This window comes from Aethalodelphis obliquidens, unplaced genomic scaffold, assembly GCF_003676395.1.
Source record: "Aethalodelphis obliquidens isolate GAN/ISIS:26980383/991018 unplaced genomic scaffold, ASM367639v1 scaffold8, whole genome shotgun sequence".
NCBI lineage: Eukaryota > Metazoa > Chordata > Mammalia > Artiodactyla > Delphinidae > Aethalodelphis > Aethalodelphis obliquidens.
The window spans coordinates 39,765,569-39,787,044 of NW_020837952.1; the positions used below are offsets into that span (position 1 = coordinate 39,765,569).

At 36.4% G+C, this 21,476-nt stretch overlaps 1 protein-coding gene across 2 annotated transcripts in view; it reads right to left on the minus strand.

The window, feature by feature from the left end:
* Positions 1–636: 636 nt before the first annotated feature.
* The window catches only part of NTN4 (netrin 4), a 106,699-nt gene continuing 85,859 nt past the window's right edge, over positions 637–21,476 (minus strand). The window contains exons 6-10 of one of the 2 annotated variants that reach the window (XM_027107239.1): positions 16,784–16,997; positions 16,308–16,420; positions 9,999–10,067; positions 7,047–7,217; positions 637–2,050 (exon numbers count right to left, since the gene is read on the minus strand). In XM_027107239.1, coding sequence (XP_026963040.1) covers positions 1,914–2,050; positions 7,047–7,217; positions 9,999–10,067; positions 16,308–16,420; positions 16,784–16,997 — 704 coding nt within the window. In that variant the 3' untranslated portion in view covers positions 637–1,913. Of the gene's footprint in view, positions 2,051–7,046; positions 7,218–9,998; positions 10,068–16,307; positions 16,424–16,783; positions 16,998–21,476 lie in introns of both variants that reach the window. The other variant, XM_027107238.1, reaches the window with a different exon arrangement.

The window sequence follows — 21,476 nt, forward strand, 5'->3', positions numbered from 1 at the left end:
AGAGTATGTATAGTATAATTCCAATTCTATAAGAGGTATGTATATGCATACAAAGTAGTCTAGCAGCATCTACAGTAAACTGCTAACAGCTATTATCACGATTGTTGGAATATAGGCATTTTTTTTTCTCATTATGGTTTTCTGTATTTTCAACAGTGAACTTTTATTACTTTTTAAATTAGTTAAAAAGTAAATGTAAGGGCTTCCCTGGTGGTGCAGTGGTTGAGAGTCTGCCTGCCGATGCAGGGGACACGGGTTCGTGCCCTGGTCCGGGAGGATCCCACATGCCGCGGAGCGGCTGGGCCCTTGAGCCATGGCCGCTGAGCCTGCGCGTCCGGAGCCTGTGCTCCGCAACGGGAGAGGCCACAACAGTGAGAGGCCCACGTACCACAAAAAAAAAAAAAAGTAAATGTAATATAAAAAAAATGCAATGCATCTGATGAAAAAGTTCATGTCCAACAGCTACAGAAAGTAAACCCATCTGAATTAGCTTCCACTCCATCCCCAAACCCTAGAATATAAGAGTAGAAATACCAGGTCCTTATTTGATTTTCTTAGTTTAAGGAATTAGATTTGAGTTCCCTCATTAAGAGAAGGTAATCTTTAGCATCAGTTGATCAGGAAATGAGGCAAAAATCAGGAGATCATATTCCTTTATTACATATATGAAATATAAAAAATTAACAGAGCAATATATATATATATTTTGCAAGTCCACAGGACCTCAGGAAAAATATGTTCTGTATGTGAAGTTAATCTTATGGCACTGTGGTTCAGGTTTTATATATTCAAGTACAGAAGAAATGATATGTATAGTGGTTATGCATGAGTACAGAAGAGAAATAATAATGAAAAACTGTAATTTGGTGAACTATCACATACATTGAGTCAAAAAATGAGTGAATAGAATGACCATATACTGTTAATAAAGACAAGGAGGAAACTGTTTCCATATTCAGGTTTAAATACTAAACACAAAAATAAATTGTGTCTACAATAATTTTTGAAGTGTATACAAGTGCATTGCAAATAAATGGGCTTTTAAAATTTAAAGTCCATTTTCTCTTTATCCAAGCATTTTCTACACTTATGACTCCTTTCTCTTAGAGTCTCTTCTTGTTCAGTTTTTTTAAAAGTTTCATCATGGCCGGTATCTGTGGAATCTAACCTCTATCCCAAAGCTGAGACTTCATGCAAACATATTCTCCTTTCAGGTTGCATCTTCACATAGTTACTCTCAAGTGTTCAAGTTTAAAGAGTACAACTTCCACTTTTTTTCCACACGTAGTGATAGTGCTTCTGTTTCAGCAGGTTTTCTTACGTGCCCTTTTCTTCTTTTTTTTTCTGTCAACGGCAGTCTCCAAACTTTCACAACACAAGTGGTAGGTAGTAAAGTGCTTTATACAATGAAATACTATATACATGTGGAGAGGTTCCATTTAACACCCCACAGACCAAAGTTCACACACATCACGCAAGAGAAGGCTCTTTTTAAGAAACACCTTTTCTGATAGTAGGGTTGGGGATTCCTTAAAATCTCATTAATTACTCTAAGTAGCACAAATGTAAGTAACATATCTGAAGATGGGAGGAGTCCTTGTTACATGCATTGCCCTTAATGGATTACTGCTAAATATCTTACTGCTATTAAAATATTCTTAATAGTTATGAATTTCAGAATCAGTCCTATAGAAAATAGGTATCGGTATTGGATTTTTCATTCCACTTTATGAAACAAACTGTATTTAAACATGGGCCCAAAAGAGATAGGGTAGACAAGGGCCATGCATTGGAACATTTCTATATATTTTGGCACTAAAAAAAATTTCCAGTTTCATCTTTGAGGTCTCCTTTCCATTAAGTTTGTGTTTTGTACATAGAGAATTGCCATTATGTGCTATACACCTTTTCTGCTACTTGCACTCTCTTTTCAAAATATCCATGACTTTTCTTCCAAGAGATGGTTTCCAGTGCTGGACAAAACTTTTCATATTCACGACTAGTTTGCCTGTTCTTACATCCTCATGTCCTGCTACAAGGTACTCCAAACCTGAAAGAGAACAAAATTAGGGACTATGTAGTATCATAGTTTAGTGAAGGGAGAGATGTGACTTTAGCAGTTTTATATATACATGGTTCATGGTTTTATAAATTCATAGTTGAAATAGGGAGTCATATGCAATAATAGCTGACACTTAGTAAATATTTATTATGTGCTAAGTGCTCTAAATGTATTACCTCATTTAATCTTGAAAATAACCCTATGAAGTAGGTATTACCTTTCTTCTTTCCTTGTTTTACAAATGAGGAAACAGAGGCTTGGCAAGATTGAGAAACAGTGTTTGCCAGTAAGCAGTGCACGCTGACTCAAGTTCAGGCCTGTCTGATTGTTGAACTTCCACTCTTTCCCTCTATGGTGAAGAAGTGAGGATTCTGTGGGTACTTAACATGCTGCTACAGTTCAATATTTCTTGGAGACTCACTATGTATAGTAGTGTATATTAAGGAGGATTTTATAAAAGTGAAACAATCATTTGGGAAAACGTATTGGAAGAGAGCTATGGATTATACAAAATAACACATATCTCCTATATAAAGTCAGTGTGTTTTTGGAATATAGAATGTTTGTTTGTCATACTTAAAAAAAAGATGAGACTTGACTAGTGCTGACTTTATTATTCAAAATTCTTTTCAGGCTTCAAGTAAAAATTTTGGCTAACAAACATAAGAATCCAAAAGGACAATCTCATTATCCATACATTAATAAAAAGAAATGTGATAATCTCCCTCGGTACATGTCTGTAGTAATATCAATATTAGTATTTTGAAACAATTTTCTTTAATATTATAGGGTAGAGCAAATAAGTAATTACATTTATAAAATAAAACTTTCCTATATAAGATCAAGAGACATATACTTTAAAACTCAAGTTAAGGGAAAACACAAGATGTTAAAATTCAATTGAAAATATCAATTTAAGCTCATGGTTTAATATATACAGTCTTGTTCATTCACTAAAATGGCTTTAAAAATGTCATTCCAGTGGTAATGAACACCTGTAACAAACATAATGTCTCTAATAACAGGTCTCACTGAAGACAAAACAAAACTAAACAAGGCTTCTTGAAGAAATGCTTTTTTTAGGTCCAGGGCAGGAAGATACAAGGTAAGCATGGGATTTCTTATTGTGCTAAAAAAAGCAAGGAAGCTTTCAAAGCTTAATGGGAATCATTTTAAAAGGATACAGGAACCAGCAAGGGAGGGTTATAACTCACCAAAGTTGTGATAATTTGAGCACCAAGAATGTAATAATTGTGTGTGTGTTAATATACTGAATCAACAAAAATCCATAATTCCAAAGTGATACTCAAAAAAGAGAAATCCAGAGAAAAATGAACTTGTTGTCTTGAGACAGTTGTTAAAACCATTCCTTACTTTGGAAATTGAAAATTAAAGGAAAGAATTTAGCATTTATCGTGCTTTTATAATAGGAACTATATTTCATGGTAACCTAATAGCCCAGCTTGGGAGAGAAAGTCCTCTTACAGAATAACGTTAATTGATAAATGAAGGGAATTAGGTGAAATTAGAAAAACATCATTTCTAAAAATTATAATGAAATTATTCATTGAGGAAGGGATTGCCAATTGAATTGGTGATAAAATCATTAAATTGAATAGTTAATGGGGAACTGGATGTTTGCTTAGTGACTAAGTAACTCATACTCATTGTTTTCTAGTCTCAAAAGGGAACCCAATGGAGAGATCAGACTGTAATCACTCCAACCCCAGAGTCAAGTTTAGCAACCCTGACGGTGGGTCATCCAGGTACTGTATATCTTGTGATGTGATTTAACATGATGTGAATTAACATGAAGCACACAACAATATCTATGATGAATTCTAGACAAAATGTTTATCTTGAGTCTATCAAGCTTTTCTTTATGATTACAAGAAATATAGGAAGTAGAGAGACAAGCTAAATGACACCACAAAGAACCAACCAGACAAATATAGAAGGCAGGATAATCTACAGGACACCTGGCCTGGTTTCTTCAACAATAATAATTTCTTCAATACTAAAAAGAAACTCTGCATGAATAAAAGATACTTGAGGGACTTAAAAACTAGATAAAATGTGTGATTCTGGATTGAATACTGGCAAGGACAAACCACGTCTAAAGAACATTTTGGGATCAGTTGGGAAATTGGAATATGATCTGAGTATTAGAGTATATGAAAATTAAAACTGAAGGTAAAGATAATAACTGAATAAAGTAGGTTGCAGAATGAAGCATATACTTATGATTTCATTTTTGTTAAAATATATACATATATACGTAAGATGGATTATAAGGTATTTAAATTCTTTAAAGGGTAACCTTAGCTTCTTCATGAAAAAGAATCCCAATATTTGATTAACAGACTAGTTAAAACATAATCGTCTCAAAAAAAAAAACAAAAAAACCCAAAACATAATCATCTTGATATTGTTTGTATCATCTCTAAAATAATAAAATCCTCATTTAAAAATACGATAAACAATTTTTAGGAAACTTTCAGTGTTAAGTCTAGTATTTTAAATGAATTTACTTTGAAACTATAAATAGAACAAATATTATAGGAGTTTGCCATTACTTTGAAGTATAAATATAAATTAAACTAATAAAAATGATGCTGAATAAATCCATAAATTATGGAACAGCATCATGCCAAACGTTAGCGTGGAAAACAATGTTACCTGTTGTATCACTTATTAGCATTTACATTTTATCTTCCTATCTCTATGCTTTTGACATCTGACATCTACCTTGCTATAAGTTTTTATTTATTTATTTATTTATTTTTATTTTTTGGCTGCGTTGGGTCTTCGTTGCTGTGCGCGGGCTTTCTCTAGTTGTGGTGAGCGGGGCCTACTCTTTGTTGCGGTGCGCGGGTTTGTCATTGTGGTGCCTTCTCTTTGTTGCAGAGCACAGGCTCTAGGCACGGGGGCTGCAGTAGTTGTGGCACGCAGGCTCAGTAGTTGTGGCTCACAGGCTCTAGAGCGCAGGCTCAGTAGTTGTGGCACATGGGCTTAGTTGCTCTGCGGCATGTGGGGATCTTCCCAGCCCAGGGCTCAAACCCATGTCCTCTGCATTGGCAGGCAGATTCTTAACCACTGCGCCACCAGGGAAGTCCCAACCTTGCTATAAGTTTGAGGGTGCAAAGTTTACTTTGTATCCATAGAGAAAGAAAATATAATACTTTAGTGCTAGTCTTGGTATTCTAATATATATGATTGATGAATGAGTAAATGTATGTATGAATGTAGGAATGAATGAATTTGCAGGGATGCCAATTAGATTACTCCTTTTCAAAAGTAGCAAAGGAAATGTTGGCGTGTAAAGTTTCAGAGTTTTCTTATCAGCTTTCTTTGGCCTTAGCTATTGAACTTGTAAAATGGAAAAACAAAGTGAAATGAAAGAGTGTCTGGTTTTGCTTTGGCAGGTTCTAGTCTTTTCATCAAAGTGAATAAACATGTTTTCAAGAATTCTTTGAATAATTGTGCTTATGTTTTCAATTGTGATGAGCTCAGTTGATTCTTTTACTCTATTTGGCAGAAATCTGATTAGGAAGTGTAATTCACTTCCTGGAGGGTGGCTCAGATTGTCAAAACTTTTGTTTATAATGTCTTACTAAAAAACTGAGTGGATTTCTTTCTTTCTTTCTTTCTTTCTTTTTCTTTTGCCAAGATAGTAGAAAGTGCTTATAGAAAGAGCCCCGGGAAACAGAACTTAAATTGATGACTCCTAGTCTCCGGTATTCAAAATCCAAGATTCTGATTACTTCATTTGTTCTTTGTAAACATATTTATTTTAAAATGTCTTTAAATTTTTCCTTATTAAAATTTAGATTAATTTAAATAAAATATGAAGAGGTATAAAAGGGTGTGAGAGATTAGTCAATGGTCAAAAGTCAAGAGTTTTATATCACTGTGTAGATCGTTTAGGTTGTGGGGAGTATTTTATTGATAGTTTTTCTCTCTCTTTCTCTCACTCAGTTATCTATTTCTCTCAAATTTATTAACCAAAACCCATAAATGACTTCTTAACATAACTGTGGTTTACTGGACTTAAATTTGAAAAGAATTAGATCCAGAACACAAATTATGCACCTGTTTCAGCAGTGCCATTAAGACACAGCTGGCAACTTCATAAACAAGGAAATACAGAAGATTAAAAAATATATTATTTGTTTTACTAGAACTTACTCTGTGGGTACTTTGTTACTATTATTTGGGTACTAATGGTAGGCCCTGGAGATAGTATGGTCAAAAATCTAAATCCCATCCTCAAATTTAATGAGGGAGACAGAAATAAGCAGCTTACGACACAGTATGAGTGTACTTGTAGAGTGAACAGATATGAATCCCATCCTTACTTGCTTGCCTCTATGTCTGCCACAATGTTTTAAAGTGCAAATTTTCCTCCACTCCAAGTTTCTCTAAGATTCTGTAGTTTTGTTGTTGTTTGTTTGTTTTTGCTGTTTCTAATTTGAAACCAAAAGGTCATTTAATGAAAAAGAAGATGATGAGAACTTGAGAGTTGTTTTCTATCCAGGAGAAACAGATGCTTCTCATGCAACAGTAAAAATGAATTCGATATTATTTGCACAGATGGAATTTTGCATTTGAACTTCCTTTTGGGAGCAAGTTCTAACCAGGGCATCATAATAGGACCTAGCTTTCCAATACAGTATTATTGGCAGATAAATTCATGAAAGTGCTTTCCTTGCTACTGACACCTGGAACCAATCTGAGACTTCTCTTTCAGGACAGAAAATATATTGCTGGATTTTAAAATATTTTACTTTTATAGAGCATGTGAAAGAGAAAAAATTTTTTGCTGTCAGTTCAAAGAATTCCATTTGGATTTTCCCTAGATCAGATGGTGAAAAGGAGAGATACTCTTGCTGAGTTTATTTAGGTTGTGGTTCAGAGAATGTAGGACAAGCAGCACATCAGCAGAAACACGGTAGGTAACAAGCTAGAAGAGACTAATGCTCACCAGGGTTGAGGATTGGACAAGTGCAGCCTCTGTTAGTCCATGATTCTGGATATAATGTTCGTTTTCCTCGTAAAATTTTCAATTTGGTGGATTTTAAGACTTTTTTAATCTTCACATTGACCTCAGCATGAGATCCTTTATCATGAGCTGATAAAATCTTTATTTTTAGCACTGTAACAACACAATTCCAAAAGTCAAAATGCATAGAATTTCATACTATCCTTTGAACTCTGAACAACTTAAATATGCATTTCAGAGTATAATGGAAAAGTGAACCAATGATGATAATGTGGAAATTTGCTTTAAAAATCATTAGGGATTAAGAGGTACAAACTACTATGTATAAAATAGATAAGCTACAAGAATATATTGTATTGTACAACACAGGGAATATAGCCAATATTTTATAATAACTGTAAATGGAATATAACCTTTAAAAATTGTGAATCGTTAGCTGTACACCTGAAACATATAATATTGTACATTAACTGTATGTACCTCAATAAAAAGAAAGAAAATCATTAGGCTCATTGATTTTGCACTGACTTCATCTCATTTATCTATATTAACTATCCTCTTCTTTCTTAACATTTTTCAACTGCTACTTCTGTCCATATCACTATGCTAAGAGAATATCAGCCATTTGCCTACTGCAAATAAATCTTAAACACATTCAGCTATCAAATCTAAATAGAAAAAAGGAAAAAAGATGCACAGGAAGTAGAATTGTTATCCTGGTTTTTATTTAGATTCTGACTATATTATACTCTTATAGCTAGCTTTGTGTAATGTTATGACAAAAAGCAAAATGTTACTGCCAGGACATATTTTACGTATTCCAAAGAGATTAAATAATATTATTGATTACTTAATTTTCTTCCCTGGTGTAATGCAAGCTGACTGGGATTAGGAAGCTGTCCTACGTGATGGCAGAGCTCCAGTTTTCGATATGACTCCTGATTCTATTATGTTCTTCCATCTATGAAATGGATGTGGATAGGGATCAAGTAATGGGATAAATTGGGGTGGGGAAAAACATAGACCTAAGGAACACTGAATGCAACGTTCTGTATTATTAGGAGAGTTCTTACTGGCTCATCTATATCTTGGAAGATGATGGAAGATTGTGTGTAATAAAAGAACCCTATCTTGGCTGGTACCATATCCTGAGAATATGGCTGTCAGATGGCCATGTTTTCTTTATAGATTCACCAAATGCACCAAATTATAGATTCACCAAATTTTAGACGTCTAAGGGCTCTTAAGAGCTCATCTAGTCTTGTTTTATGTATGAGGAAGCAAGTTTTAAGTGAACTGCTCAAACCTGTATGCCTGATTGATTAGAGGTAGACTTTGGACTAGAACTCTGATAGGATAAATGCATGAAGGGTACATATTGTAGTAGCCCCTTGCACATGGCCAATGCTCAATAAATGTTCACTATTATTTTTCTAGCTCAAAGAGAGCAGGAACCTTATCAATTCACTATTATAACTCAATAAATATTTGCTAAAAGAATAAAAATGAATCGAGTATTTTTTCTATTAAGTCAGAGAATGGGGAGGGGGAGACCATTTTTCCCCAAGTCTGTAGGTGTATTGCACTTAATAAGACCAAGATACTTCATGACATCATTAAAAGCATTCAAGTTCTCTTAAGCAGAAAATAATACAGTTGTATTAAAAGATATCAATGTGGTTGTAAATTCAGTCAAAGAGCTACTGAATCTATGTGATAATGAAAACCAGTTGATATTTCTATTGAACTGAATGACTTTGGACTAAATTGTCATATTTTTTTGCTTTTAATAGTAAATACCTTTCCCTCTAAACTGACTTTTCTTTACTGGGCACTATGCATTTCAAAAGTTTGCTTCTATTATTTAACCAAGTTGGCAGGTGAAAGGAGGGAAATATGCACATAATTTTAGATAAGATTTATGAGGTTTTTAACATTTGTGTTTTTATCTTTTATGAGAATAAATACGATGTTATCAAGAACCTAAACATTTTGTTTCAGAAATCATGACTTAAAACTTTCTCTTCATTGTAATGCATAAATAATAAATAATGCTGTATACATTATGGAATAATAAAAAGATTCAGACACTAGTCAATGATATGTTGGCAAGATAAGGCATCTTTAATATACTTAATAATAAACATAAAGCCATTTAGAATTTGAAGATAGTAACAGTCTTTACTTAGGGCAATGGCATTTTCCTTTGTCCATACACTGTATTTTCCTGGCATTTGGAAGGTAGAGGAGTCTAGAGTATATAGAGAGGGCAGGGAAGAGACTCAGGCAGAGAGCTTGTCTCAAGGCCTCCCCACTATATTTCCCCTTCCTTCCCTAACACTGACTGAGCATCTAGTATGTGCAAGGTAATGTGCTGTGTGCTTTTCAAAAATCTCATTTCATGGGGAAGGTGGCGTCATCCCTATTTTACAGAGGAGGAAGTCTGGAGACGTTAAGTTACCCACCCAATAAACCACAAATAAAACCCATGTAGGTCTGAGCCCAAAGCCTGAGCTTTTAATCACTGTGAAATATACAGCTTTAAACTGATTTCTGCCTAGTAGTACTACAGGATAAACTGGCTGAGAAATCATTTAAGTGGCTAGAGACTTCCCTTTTAGATTACTAATACAAGAAGCATTTATAAGAAAGGATTACGTGTCATGATTTTTTTCTTTTTCTTGTTTGCCTCTTTTCCACATAGCAGGATAACCCTGCTTTTGCTCTGAAGCCTCCTGCTCTCACCATTACATTCAACACCATCTCCATTAGGAGAATCTAGGTCAAGGCCAGACTACTATGTTTACTATTATTATATAAGACTAGTGCTTTGATTTACTGTGAATGTGATAAACCAGGCCACCCATTTCCTTAAAAACTCTTCCTACTTAGTTTGAATAGATCCTTAGAAGCATTCAAGCACTTCAAACTCACCGTATGAATATTTCATTCCACAGAATGCCTTGGAGTTTCTTAACACCTGTTCCTTACACTCACATTTACCTACAGAAAGTAAATGAACATGGTGTTAGTTATTTAGAAAAAAAGTAAAACAAAACAAAACAAACAACAATCGCAAGTAAATTCAAGAAATCTTTGGAAGACTTTCAAAATGCCTTTGTACATAGTCTATAATAGCATTCTTATACTTATTTATGTACCTGTTTCCTCTCTAGACTGTGATCCTTGAGGACGATGGTTATGTCTTATTCATCTTTATATTCTTAAAGCCCAGAATGGATACGATTTTCATTCTTTTTTTTTTGGCCATGCCTCTCAGCTTGTGGGATTTTAGTTCCCCGACCAGGGATCAAATGCGGGCCCTCGGCAGTGAGAGCACAGAATCCTAACCACTGGACCACCAGGGAATTCCCCAGGAGTTTCATTCTTACTGATTTAACAATTAGATATAATTCTACCTCTTCCCTAACCCCTCCCCTCCTACCCTCACACATTGCATTTTTTTTTTTTTTACACATTGCATTTTATAGGCACTGAGTGGCATAACAGCAGGTAACATTTACTGGGGAGCACTTACTACATGCCAGACACTATTTTAAGTCTTTTACATTTATTTACTAAGGATTTATTTATTATTTATTTATTTATTATTTATTTACTATTTACAATAGTCTAAGATTCTAACAAATAGAAATTTGACAGGAATACAGAGATAAAAGGATGAGCAAAGAAATGTAAGAGAAAGAGGAGAGAGTGTTCATGGAAGAACCAGTTGTTCTGTTTATCCTGGGTACAGATTGAGTTGAGAATAATAGAAGGTATCATGGAGGACCTTGACTGATATGCAGTTAGGGCCTGAATTTAATTTGTTAGATAAAGGGGAATTTTCAAAGCTATCAGCTTAAAGAAGTTACATGAATTTAAAAATATATATATGAAAATTAATCTGGCATTACTGTATCAAAACTATTGGAATGGAGAAAATATGAAGGCGGAGACCAGTTAGAAACTCGTGAAATTGGTAACACACAACAGTAACTAAATTGAATACCAACTATAAGCCATAAACTTTATAAGGAATTTTATCCATGTGATCTTATTTAATATTTACAGTTAGGTTATAAGATAGGTACTATTAACAAATGAAAAAAGGAAGGCTCAGAGAGGTTAATTAGCTTGTTCAAGGCAGTGTATAGCTAACAAGTAGAAAAGCCAGATTTTAAGCCTGGGTTGGGGAGAATCTGAAGCCCCCAATCTTTCCATTGTACTGTCTTTCTAAGGCAGATGGGATGTGGGTCTGAGAGGTGGCCATGGGTGTAGATAGGAAGAAATATCAAGGGATGCTGCAGAGTTAGGGTCTACAGGTCTACAAATCCTGTCACTGCATTGGATGAGGACAAGCATCCAATTTTATGAGGAAGCATAAAAATGTACTTGAAATTTTCAGCCAAGGTGACAGAGGGGATTGTAGTTTCACTAACAGAAATAGGGAAGTTAGGAGAAGGAGAGCATTTTAGGAGTGTATTACGTTTTTTTTTTTTGTAGTAATCAATAGTCTAACTTAATTATTGAAAGTTTATTGAGTAGCTCATAGAAAGGAGAAAAAGCCGAAGAACCAGAACTCTGAAAGGACAAGAAACAAGAGAGCGCCAGAGATCTATTGGGCAGTCTCTTTACGGCTTTGCCATTGGAATCATGAACTCTAATCATTTTCAGAATTTGCCACTTTCAGCTCAAGATTTAAACTCTAGGGACAGAACATCTGATTGACCTCTCTAAGACTGTATTAAATGGCGGAAGAGTGGTTCCCCAAAGAAAAACTGGGTTGAGCTACCACAGAAATAGCAAGAAAGAAGGGGAAAGGGATCTGGTCGGGCAAAAAACAAGAGGTCTAGTACGAGGAGAATATAATGAATTAGAGATGCTGACAGACATACATGTGGAAATGAGACTGTGATTCTGGTGCAACTAGGTAGGTAGATATGGAGAATGGAAAATATTGACATATCGGCTCTAGCTAAAGTTTCTTGAGAAACCAGAACGAGATCTGCAAGTAGAAAATCACAGTGGAATTAAATAGTGGGAAAGATTAAATCAAAGATGCTTAAAATGAGCTGTTGTGATTTGTTAAGTAATATTGCTTATCATCTAAACAAAGCAGAAACTGTAGTAACCTGAGTGGACAGCTCATGGCCTTTGATGATTCCACCAAAGCAGAAGAGTATGGTAACTACCATGCATATCTTACTCCTCAACATAATGCTCTTCCCTTTGTCCTTGAGCCTATAAGAACATGAGTAGGGAGAGACAATATTGGGGTGGGGGAGTGGGAGGTACAAACTATTGGGTATAAAATAGGCTCAAGGATGTATTGTACAACATGGGGAATATAGTGAATATTTATAGTGAATATAGTAATAACTGTAAATGGAAAGTAACCCTTAAAAATTGTATAAAAAGAAAAAAAAATTTAATAAAAAGAACATGAATAAGTCTGTTACTTGAAGACCTTTCCTTGGCTGCTTTCCAATACTCCCTTTTCATATGTTAAGAAATCAGACATTAAAATTTGCTTTTGAATAAATCTTTTTTTGATTAGGCTTCAGCCCAGATGTGTTTTCTTAAAAGAAATTTGGAAGAAGAGGAAAACCTATTTAGTTATACTGGGTTGTTAGAACGTTTCAAAAAAAAGTATTGCTTACAGTTCTCTGGTACTAGTTAAAGCCAGTTTTGTTGGACAGGAAGTGAAATTTTACATCTGGTGCTCTCTACCCCACAAGAGGTGGTAGAAATTAAGAGTATCTTGGTATAGTGCATTATATTCCTAGTTATGGAAACTTATGGCAGGTAAATAGGTATGTAGGCACATAGATTTGAAAATGAACCACAGTGCTTAGAAAACTGATTATCACTTTTCTGTTGAAAAAGGTGCCTGGGGGCACTATTTTATACTCATTGGGAATATTGCTGTAGCAGGAGACTGAACAGTCTCTTCCTCAATCCGGAGCTCATCCAGATGAATTTCAGAGACTCTCTGGGGACATCATAGACCTAACAGCTGTTATGGATGTGAGAGTCTGGAGTTAGTCTGATGCCAGCACCGTTATGTGCTTCATTAGTGTGCTGCCAGCTCCCTCCCTAGTAACATGATGATTGGCTTAATGAATGTCTTATGGCACTAGAACCTTGATTTTTACAGATTTGGCTTGGCAGACAAAGTTGGAGAATTCTGAAAACGATTGTGTTAGAAAAAGAGAAGAAATCTTTCAAAAGTGGTTATTAAAGTTAACATCATAGAATTCAGACTACGTAGCATTAAGGCACAAAATTAATGGGAAAGATTTTTCCTTTTCAAATGCTAAAAAAGATAAATATGACAACTTCATATTACCTTATCTTTCCCACCTTCTTTCCTGTTGTGAATTAAAATGAAACCAATTAGGAAAATGATCATAAGATTATGTTAAGTGAAAAAAAACCCATGATATGGAATTGCAGATACCAAGTGTTTCTATAACTTGAGTTCTTGATTCTTGAAAGGTCCATAAATTCTCTATGAGAGGGTATTAAAACTGTGGTTTGTTACTCTGCTTCAGCCACACTGGCCTCCTTGCTGTTCCCTAAATAAGTCAGGCCTAGTCTCACCTCAGGGTTTCTGTACTTGCTGTATCTTCTGCCTAAACTCTCTTTCCTCTGTTATCTGTATAGCTCACTCCCTTACCTTCCTCAGGTATTTTTTTCAAAAGTCCTTTCATAGGACTTTTGTAATCACCCCATTTAAAAGTATGTCCTTCTCAAGTATTTCTTATCCCACATCCCTGCTTTATTTGTCTATTATATTAAACATCATTAAATATTTTACTTGTTTATTAGCTGTCTTCCTCTGCATGAATGTGAACTCCTTGGAGACTGAGGTTTTTGTCTGTTCAATTACTAGATTTACAGCACTGGCACGTAGTATGAGTACTCAATAAATATTTGTCAAATGAATGAGTCTGTAAAGCATTCCTACAAATTAGTAAGAAAATTACAAATAGGAAATTCACAGAAAAAGAAACCTGAAAGTCCAAGAAACCATGAAAAATTACTAATCAGGAAAATGCAATTAAAATGACAAGATCCCATTTCACACCCATCAGATTGGCAAAAATTTAGAGGTTTGATAACATCAGTTTTAGAAGTCCAATAAATATTGAATGAGTTAAACTGTGCCTGAGTTATTAACGAGTTAGAATACTGCTTGGCCCCTTGTATGTGCTATATAGACATTGTTAAATAAGTACAAAGTACTTATTTGTGAGGATGTGGAACAACAGGGTGTCATACTTTGCTGGTGGAATGGAAATTTATGCAACCACTTGAGAGAGCTATTTGGCAATAAATGGTAAATTTGACAATAAGCACACTGTGACCCAACAGTGTCTAGATTGTACCCCAGAACAAGGGTCAGCAAACATTTTCTATAAAGGAACAGATAATAAATATTTTAGGCTTTGTGGCCATGGGGAAAAATTAAAGATTTTATGTAGGTACTTATATAACCATTTAAAATAACTTATATAACCATTTAAACCTTAGAGCAGGCAGCTTAGCCTGTAGAAAAGTAGATGGCAGGCCACATTTGGCCTGAGGGCTGTAGTTTGCCAGCCCCTGATCTAGTGAAACTCCTTCTCAAGTACACAATATAACACATATAAGAGAACATTCATGGTAGCATTATATATAATAGTGAAAAATGGAAATTGGAAATAACCTAAATGGCAAACAATGGGAGAATACAGAGTGTTGTATTCATATAATAGAATGGATAAATCTAAAAAAAGTACACATTTAACTAAAAAAAAAAAATTTAAAGGGTAGGTAAGTTATCATGTACATGAGATTTTTAAAACATTACATAAATATATAAATATATTAATTATATACTATTTAATATATATATATATAGTAAAATAGTAAAAATGTGAAAGTGGATGATGAACACCAAAATTCAGGTTAGTGGTTATTCTGTGGAGTAAGGGAGGCTAGTCAACTTGTAGATTGGTACATCAGGGGCTTCAAATGCATCTGTAGAATTTAAATGAAAATATGAGGCAATTATGGCAAAATCAAGATTTGATAACACTAGAAGGTGTTCATATGGGTGTTCATATCACATTTTTGGTGTTTGTCGTGTTTAATAATAAAAAATATTTTAATGTTATTTTAAGTTTTATTTGGATGATTTGGTGAGCACTTTACAACCAAATGCTGACAACAAGATTTCTTGTCCACATTTGTATTTGTGACATGATTTAAGTTGATGCTAAATAGAACCACTTGAGTTTCTATGAGAAAAGAATAGAGATAGGATGAACACAGAAATTATGTGTTCACGCCAGTATCACAGCCTGCTCCTCAAGTGACAGAACACGTAAACATCACAGGAAAATTAAATCAGAATAAAGAGGAGTATAGACTTGATAAACTCAAGGAATCATATTTATGTAGTAAACAGTGTTTTGGCTTCAGTAAAAATCATTTTTCATATTCAGTTAATGTTAATTTGAATTTTATTAGTTTTATTTGGCTTATATTTAGTTTGTAAAATTATTTTTGTTTTATAGTTGGTTAAAAGCTTTAAACATAAGGAGTTCACAGCTAGCTTTTGCTTTGTACTGAGTTACATACACTAGGTCTGTAAGAATGTTTTTCCTTTAAATGAATCTGTACATTTCCATTGAGTTAGCTCTCAACTGTGTAAAACAGTATGTTTTAGAGAGAGGAAGGGACTTCCCTGGCGGTCCAGTGGTTAAGATTTCGCCTTCCAATGCAGAGGGCGTGGGTTTAATCCCTGGTCAGGGAGCTAAGATCCCACATGCGTCGTGGCCAAAAAACCAAAACATAAAACCGAAGCAATATTGTAACAAATTCAATAAAGACTTTAAAAATGGTCCACGACAAAAAAAAAAAGAAAAATCTTAGAGAGAGGGAAACATACCAAAGTATTAACAGTGGGATAGTGAGATTTGGAGTTTTTTTTTACTGTGATATTCTGCATTTTCCAAATTTTCTGTACTAATTACATGTTATTCTAACAATCAGAAAATAAACAAAAGCTTGTTAAATACCATTTAGCTATGTTTGAGAGTTTTATACTTACGGGGGTCACTACTTTGTTAACCTTAGAACTAGAGTTCCCCTTGTAAGATCCAAAATCTGTTCTCTGGTTTGTCATGAATCACTATTACTCACGACCAGACCCGGAAATATGACTAGACGCAGTAATATCTATTGTCTCACCTGAATGTCGAAGTGCAGAAAATCCTTGCTCATCCTCCCACTCCCAGGTTGGTTCAGTCTTATTGTGCATGGAATGGAAGTTAGGAATTTCATGATGCCAGTCTATGTCTGTGCTGCTAATAAAATATAAAATGATGAAGAACTTATTAAGGAATTTCTTAGAACTTGAATGAAATGAATGTATTTCTAGAGATTTAAACCTTATTAGCTACCTTCCCATCCTTTCACTTTTCAGAAATAGTGTTGTAAAGGGCTTATTGTTAAAAAGAATAATTTATTTTGCAGAATGAACCAGGCCATCTCTAGAATCTTGCAAGAACAAATTGCTTGACTCTGCACTTTGACAAAAATTTTTTAAAGAGATGTGCAAATACATCTTTGTCCACTAGCGGCATGCAACGTTTTCCAAATCACTACCAGATCTTCAAAAGAATCTGAAAGACACAGAGGTGAGAACAAGAGCCATGCACGTTCACCTGCTGATGCAGTCTCCTGTGAGAGGGTCGCAGCTCCCTGCACAGTCACAAGGCCTGCAGCCATAGGCTCCGAAGCCCCAGTATCCCACCATACACCTGTCGCAATGTGGCCCTGCCACCCCAGGCTTGCAAGGGCAGTCACCGTTGCTGGGGTCACAGAAGGTCACTGAGCTGAAAGGAAGGACAGCTGATCCAACTGGATGACAGGAACACACTACAACAGAGAGGACACACAAGGACCAATGAGTGACCAGATTATCTGTGGAGAGTAGGCCCAGCCATCCCAAACTGGCTTCCCTTCACCACACAGCATATCTCTGAGGCTCCTCCTTTACCCACTTGGTGTATGCTCAATGAATGAAAGCTAATTAAATGACAGATAAGAAGATATCATCAGAAAAGCACATCTGCTGCTAAACCACCTAATTTATCCTAAAATTAAAGGCATTAAATATGAATGGCTTTTGTTTGGGGTGATGAGAATGAATCAGCAAAGAAAACAAAGAAGGAGCAGTTAGTGAGAAAGGAAAAAATTCATGAGCGCATGGTGTTCTGGAAGCCAAACAAAGTTTCAAGGAGGTGGACGACATCAACTGTGTTAAATGCTGACAGGTCCAAGAAGATGAGGAACAGGAATGGGTCACTGTACTTGACAGCATGAAGACCACCGGTGTCCTTGGCAGGAACGGTTTCAGTGTAACAGTGAGTGGCGAACCTCACTGAAGAAAACTCAGGAGAGAATGGGAATAGAGTAATCTGAGCAAGAGAACAGACAGCTCTGTTGTGAGCTTTTCTATAAGGGCACAGAAATGTGGTGGTAGCTAATAGCGAATGGATATATGAACTGAAGTGAAGGTTTGAATTTTTGTCTGTTTTGATTGTTTTAAGATGGGGGAAATTACAGCATGTTTGATGTTGATGGAAATGATCCAGTAGAAAGGGAAAAATTGATGAGTAGAAGAGAGATGGGAGAATTTTTAAAGGGATACTTGAGTGAGGAAAAAAAGGATGGGATTTGGTGTAGAAGAGGAGGTGTTGGACTTGGGTAGGAGCATGATTAGTTCATAGTAATAGGACAGAAGGCAGAGCATATGGATACAAATGCAGGGAAGTGAATAGATGCAGTGGTGGGAGCCGGTGGGATTTTTCTTCTGATTGCTTGCATTTTTTTTTTGGCTGCGCTGGGTCTTCGTTGCTGTGCCCGGGCTTTCTCTAGTTGCAGCAAGTGGGGGCTACTCTTTGTTGCGGTGTGCGGACTTCTCATTGCAGTGGCTTCTCGTTGCGAAGCACGGGCTCAGTAGTTGCAGCATGAAGGCTCTAGAGCATGCAGGCTTCAGTAGTTGTGGCACATGGGCTCAATAGTTGCAGTGTGTGGGCTCAGTAGTTGTGGCGCACGGGCTTAGTTGCCCCGCAGCAATGTGGGATCTTCCCGGACCAGGGATTGAACCCGTGTCCCCTGCATTGGCAGGCAGATTCTTAACCACTGTACCACCAGGGAAGTCCCCTGATTGCTTGTATTTTCTGGATGAAATAGAAAGCAAGGTCATCAGGTGAGAGAGATGATGAAGAATGGGGGTGGGAGAGTGAATGAGACACTTAGGAAGTGAAGTATAATTGCCAGCAGCATAAAGGCCACCTTTTGAGGTTAGTAGTCATCAATTTATAGTGACCCCAGATAAAATGATAGGTTGTTTCTCCAACCCTATACAAGTGGGAGAGTTCAGGTTTGGTATAGGAAGAAAGCTTAATTTGATTTGTTGAACGTTTGTGTCCCCCGGCTTCAGATTTGTATGTTGAAGCCTAATCCCCAATGTGATGGTATTTAGAGGTGGGGGGCCTTTAGGAGGTTTGGATACAATTTGGGGGAGATGAGATTGGTGCCCTTATAAGGGAATGAAGAATGCAGAGCTCTCTTCTTTGTGAAGGATGTGAGGCAACAACAGAGGTTGGCAGTCTGCAACCCAGAAGAGAGCTCTCACCAGAACTGGACCATGCTGGTACCATATTGCGGACTTCAACCTCCAGTTATTTCTCCAACTGTGGGAAATAAACGTTTACCTTTTAAGCCACCTAGTCTATGGTATCTTGTTATAGCAGCCTGTATGGGCTAAGACAGCTCCTCAGACTAGAATCTATAATCAGCCACTTCTGCAAGTCCTTTCTATTAATCAAAAGTCCTTCCCCTCAGCCCTCTCCCAACTCCTGCGATTGCCTACTGCTCAGTTTGACAATCCCCAACACTTTCTTTGTTCATGGGCTAGCAAGAGTAGCTGAAAAAGTAAAAAAAAAAATGTGCTTGTTGGGTTTATCACAAATTTGTGTACCCTAACCTCAGTAGGGTCCCCTAACTGATGCTCATTAGCCCTATTTATTCAATTGTCCCTGCCTATTTTTTTTAAATAAAATTCCTCACAGTGGGTGTCCCAAAATTTCTCCAGGCTTTTTAATTCACCCTCACCACTTGGTCTGAAGATTCTGATTCACTGATAAGGTCCTCAGGTAATCTTTTCTCCACCTCAAAATCTTTTTATCTTCAACTTTCCACGCTTTTCTCTAAGAATCAAATGAGAAAGCTGGAAGAGATCTTGCTTTATGGCCTTGTCTCTCACAAGCTCTGTGATTTTGGACAAAAAATTTAACTTTTGTGAATGTCGGTTTCTTTATTTGGGTATCTACATTACACGGAGATTTGATGAGGATGAAACTATTTTAAATGAGATTACTTCAGCAAGGTGCATAGCACAGAGTCTGACACCTGCCAGCCGGCTCTTCCTTCTGAATCTTCTCAATTAACTTTCTAGATCCCACTCCCTCCTTTATCCCCTTGGAAACTTACTCTATTGATTACTTTCTTTGTCATTAAAAGCTCTGTTTGGCTTCAATCTGGCTTCACATCAACTACTAACTGTGTGACTTTTGGCAAGATACCTAGCCTCTCGTTTTCTCAGCTTTCTCTTCTATAAAATGGAAAAGAGAACAATATCTACCCTCATACAGTTGTAAGGGTGAAAGGAGATCACGTATATAAAGCACTTAGTATAGTGTATGACATATGGTTAGTTAATAGTGAGTTAAATAACGAATGAATTCATTAGATAATTCTTGTAGAAGCATAGAGTCTATGCCTGTATAAGTTATGGTGACTCACGGATATGAGTCAAGGAGCTCATATCCGTGTGGGGGAAACAGAGGAATAAACAAAACATTTCCATAATCTGTGATTAGCACTCTGATAGAGCTCTATAAGAGCACAGAGGAGGGGTGCACAGGCTGAGGGTCTCACATAGGATCCACAAAGGAGGGGTCATTTAGACATCTGAGTTGATCCTAAAAGATGAGTAGGAGTTTGCAAGGTAAAAAGGAGGGGAAGATAGGCAGTTGCTTATTTCAACCTGTCTTTAGATTCTCTCCCCGTTGCATTTCTTTTAAATAATTAAAACAAAATTTTAATTGTGGTAAAAAACACATACCATAAAATTTACCATCTTAACCATTTTTAAGTGTATGGTTCATCCTCATTGCATTTTATGTTTCTGCATTATATGTGGAAGCTCTTCCTGCTTCCTGAAAACGTGAAACTCTTTCATGCCTCAGTGCCCCTGGCTGTGCCTGCATTGTTTTTACCTTTACCCTTCCTTGTCCCACGCCTTCCAGACAATTAACCACCCTCTCTTCTATGCTGCCTCTGTTCTTTGTATGTATTTCTATTCTGTGTGTATCACAGTGCATTATTATTTATGTGCCTGTCTCCCTTATTACTGGACTCTGAACTCATTGACAGAAGGATCTTTATCTTCTTATTTTTGCTTTCTGTGCCCCAGAACAGAGCCTGGTACATAGTAGATGCCCAAATAAGAATTTACGGAATTGACCTGAAGGACATTCCAGGCTGTAGGAGTCATATGTGAAAGGGCCTATTTGGGGACTGTGAGAAGGTTACTGTGTCTAGAGTGTACATTGAGTGGAAAGCAGTTGGAGCTGATGAGTCTGAAGAAAAAGCTATAGAGCTACGTTTGGAGCCAGACTGAGGCAGGGCCTAACCCAAGAAGTTGAATTTTGTCTTATGGGTATAAAGAATCATAGGACGTAAAATGTTAAAAAAGCAGAATTACGACATGGTTATAATTTAATTTTGACAGTTACTTTGGCATCATTGTGTGAAATAGACTGCAGTAGGGGGAGACTGATGGCAGAGAAACCAAAGAAATGAGAGAGAACAAGGAACTTGACTAAGACAGCAGGTGAAGGAATGGGAGAAAACCTTATTTTTTTTAATAGTGAATTGATAGGGTTCGGAGGCCATCTGGTTTAGAGGAAGAATGCATTGTTGAGGGACAAACAGAAACTGAGGAAGATTTTAAGGTTTGTAGTTTATGAAAGTGAATGACTAGAGCAGGTTGGGATAGGTGAATCCATGTTGGGGTGGAGATAGGGAAGGGAGGGAGAAGAGAGTGAGTTCAGGGTTAGACATATTAAGTTTGAGATGTCTGAAGGATGCACCAATAAGTTATAATACACAACTGGAAATAATAATCTGAAGTGTAGGAGAAGGTTGGGGTCACAAATACAGTGTTGAGAGTTGTCAGCAGATGGGGATTGAAACTAGGAGGGCTGGATGAGATTTCCCAGGGATAGTGTATAGAGTGAGAAGGCAACCAAGGGTGGAACACTGGTCCAGGCAGATAAGGACCAG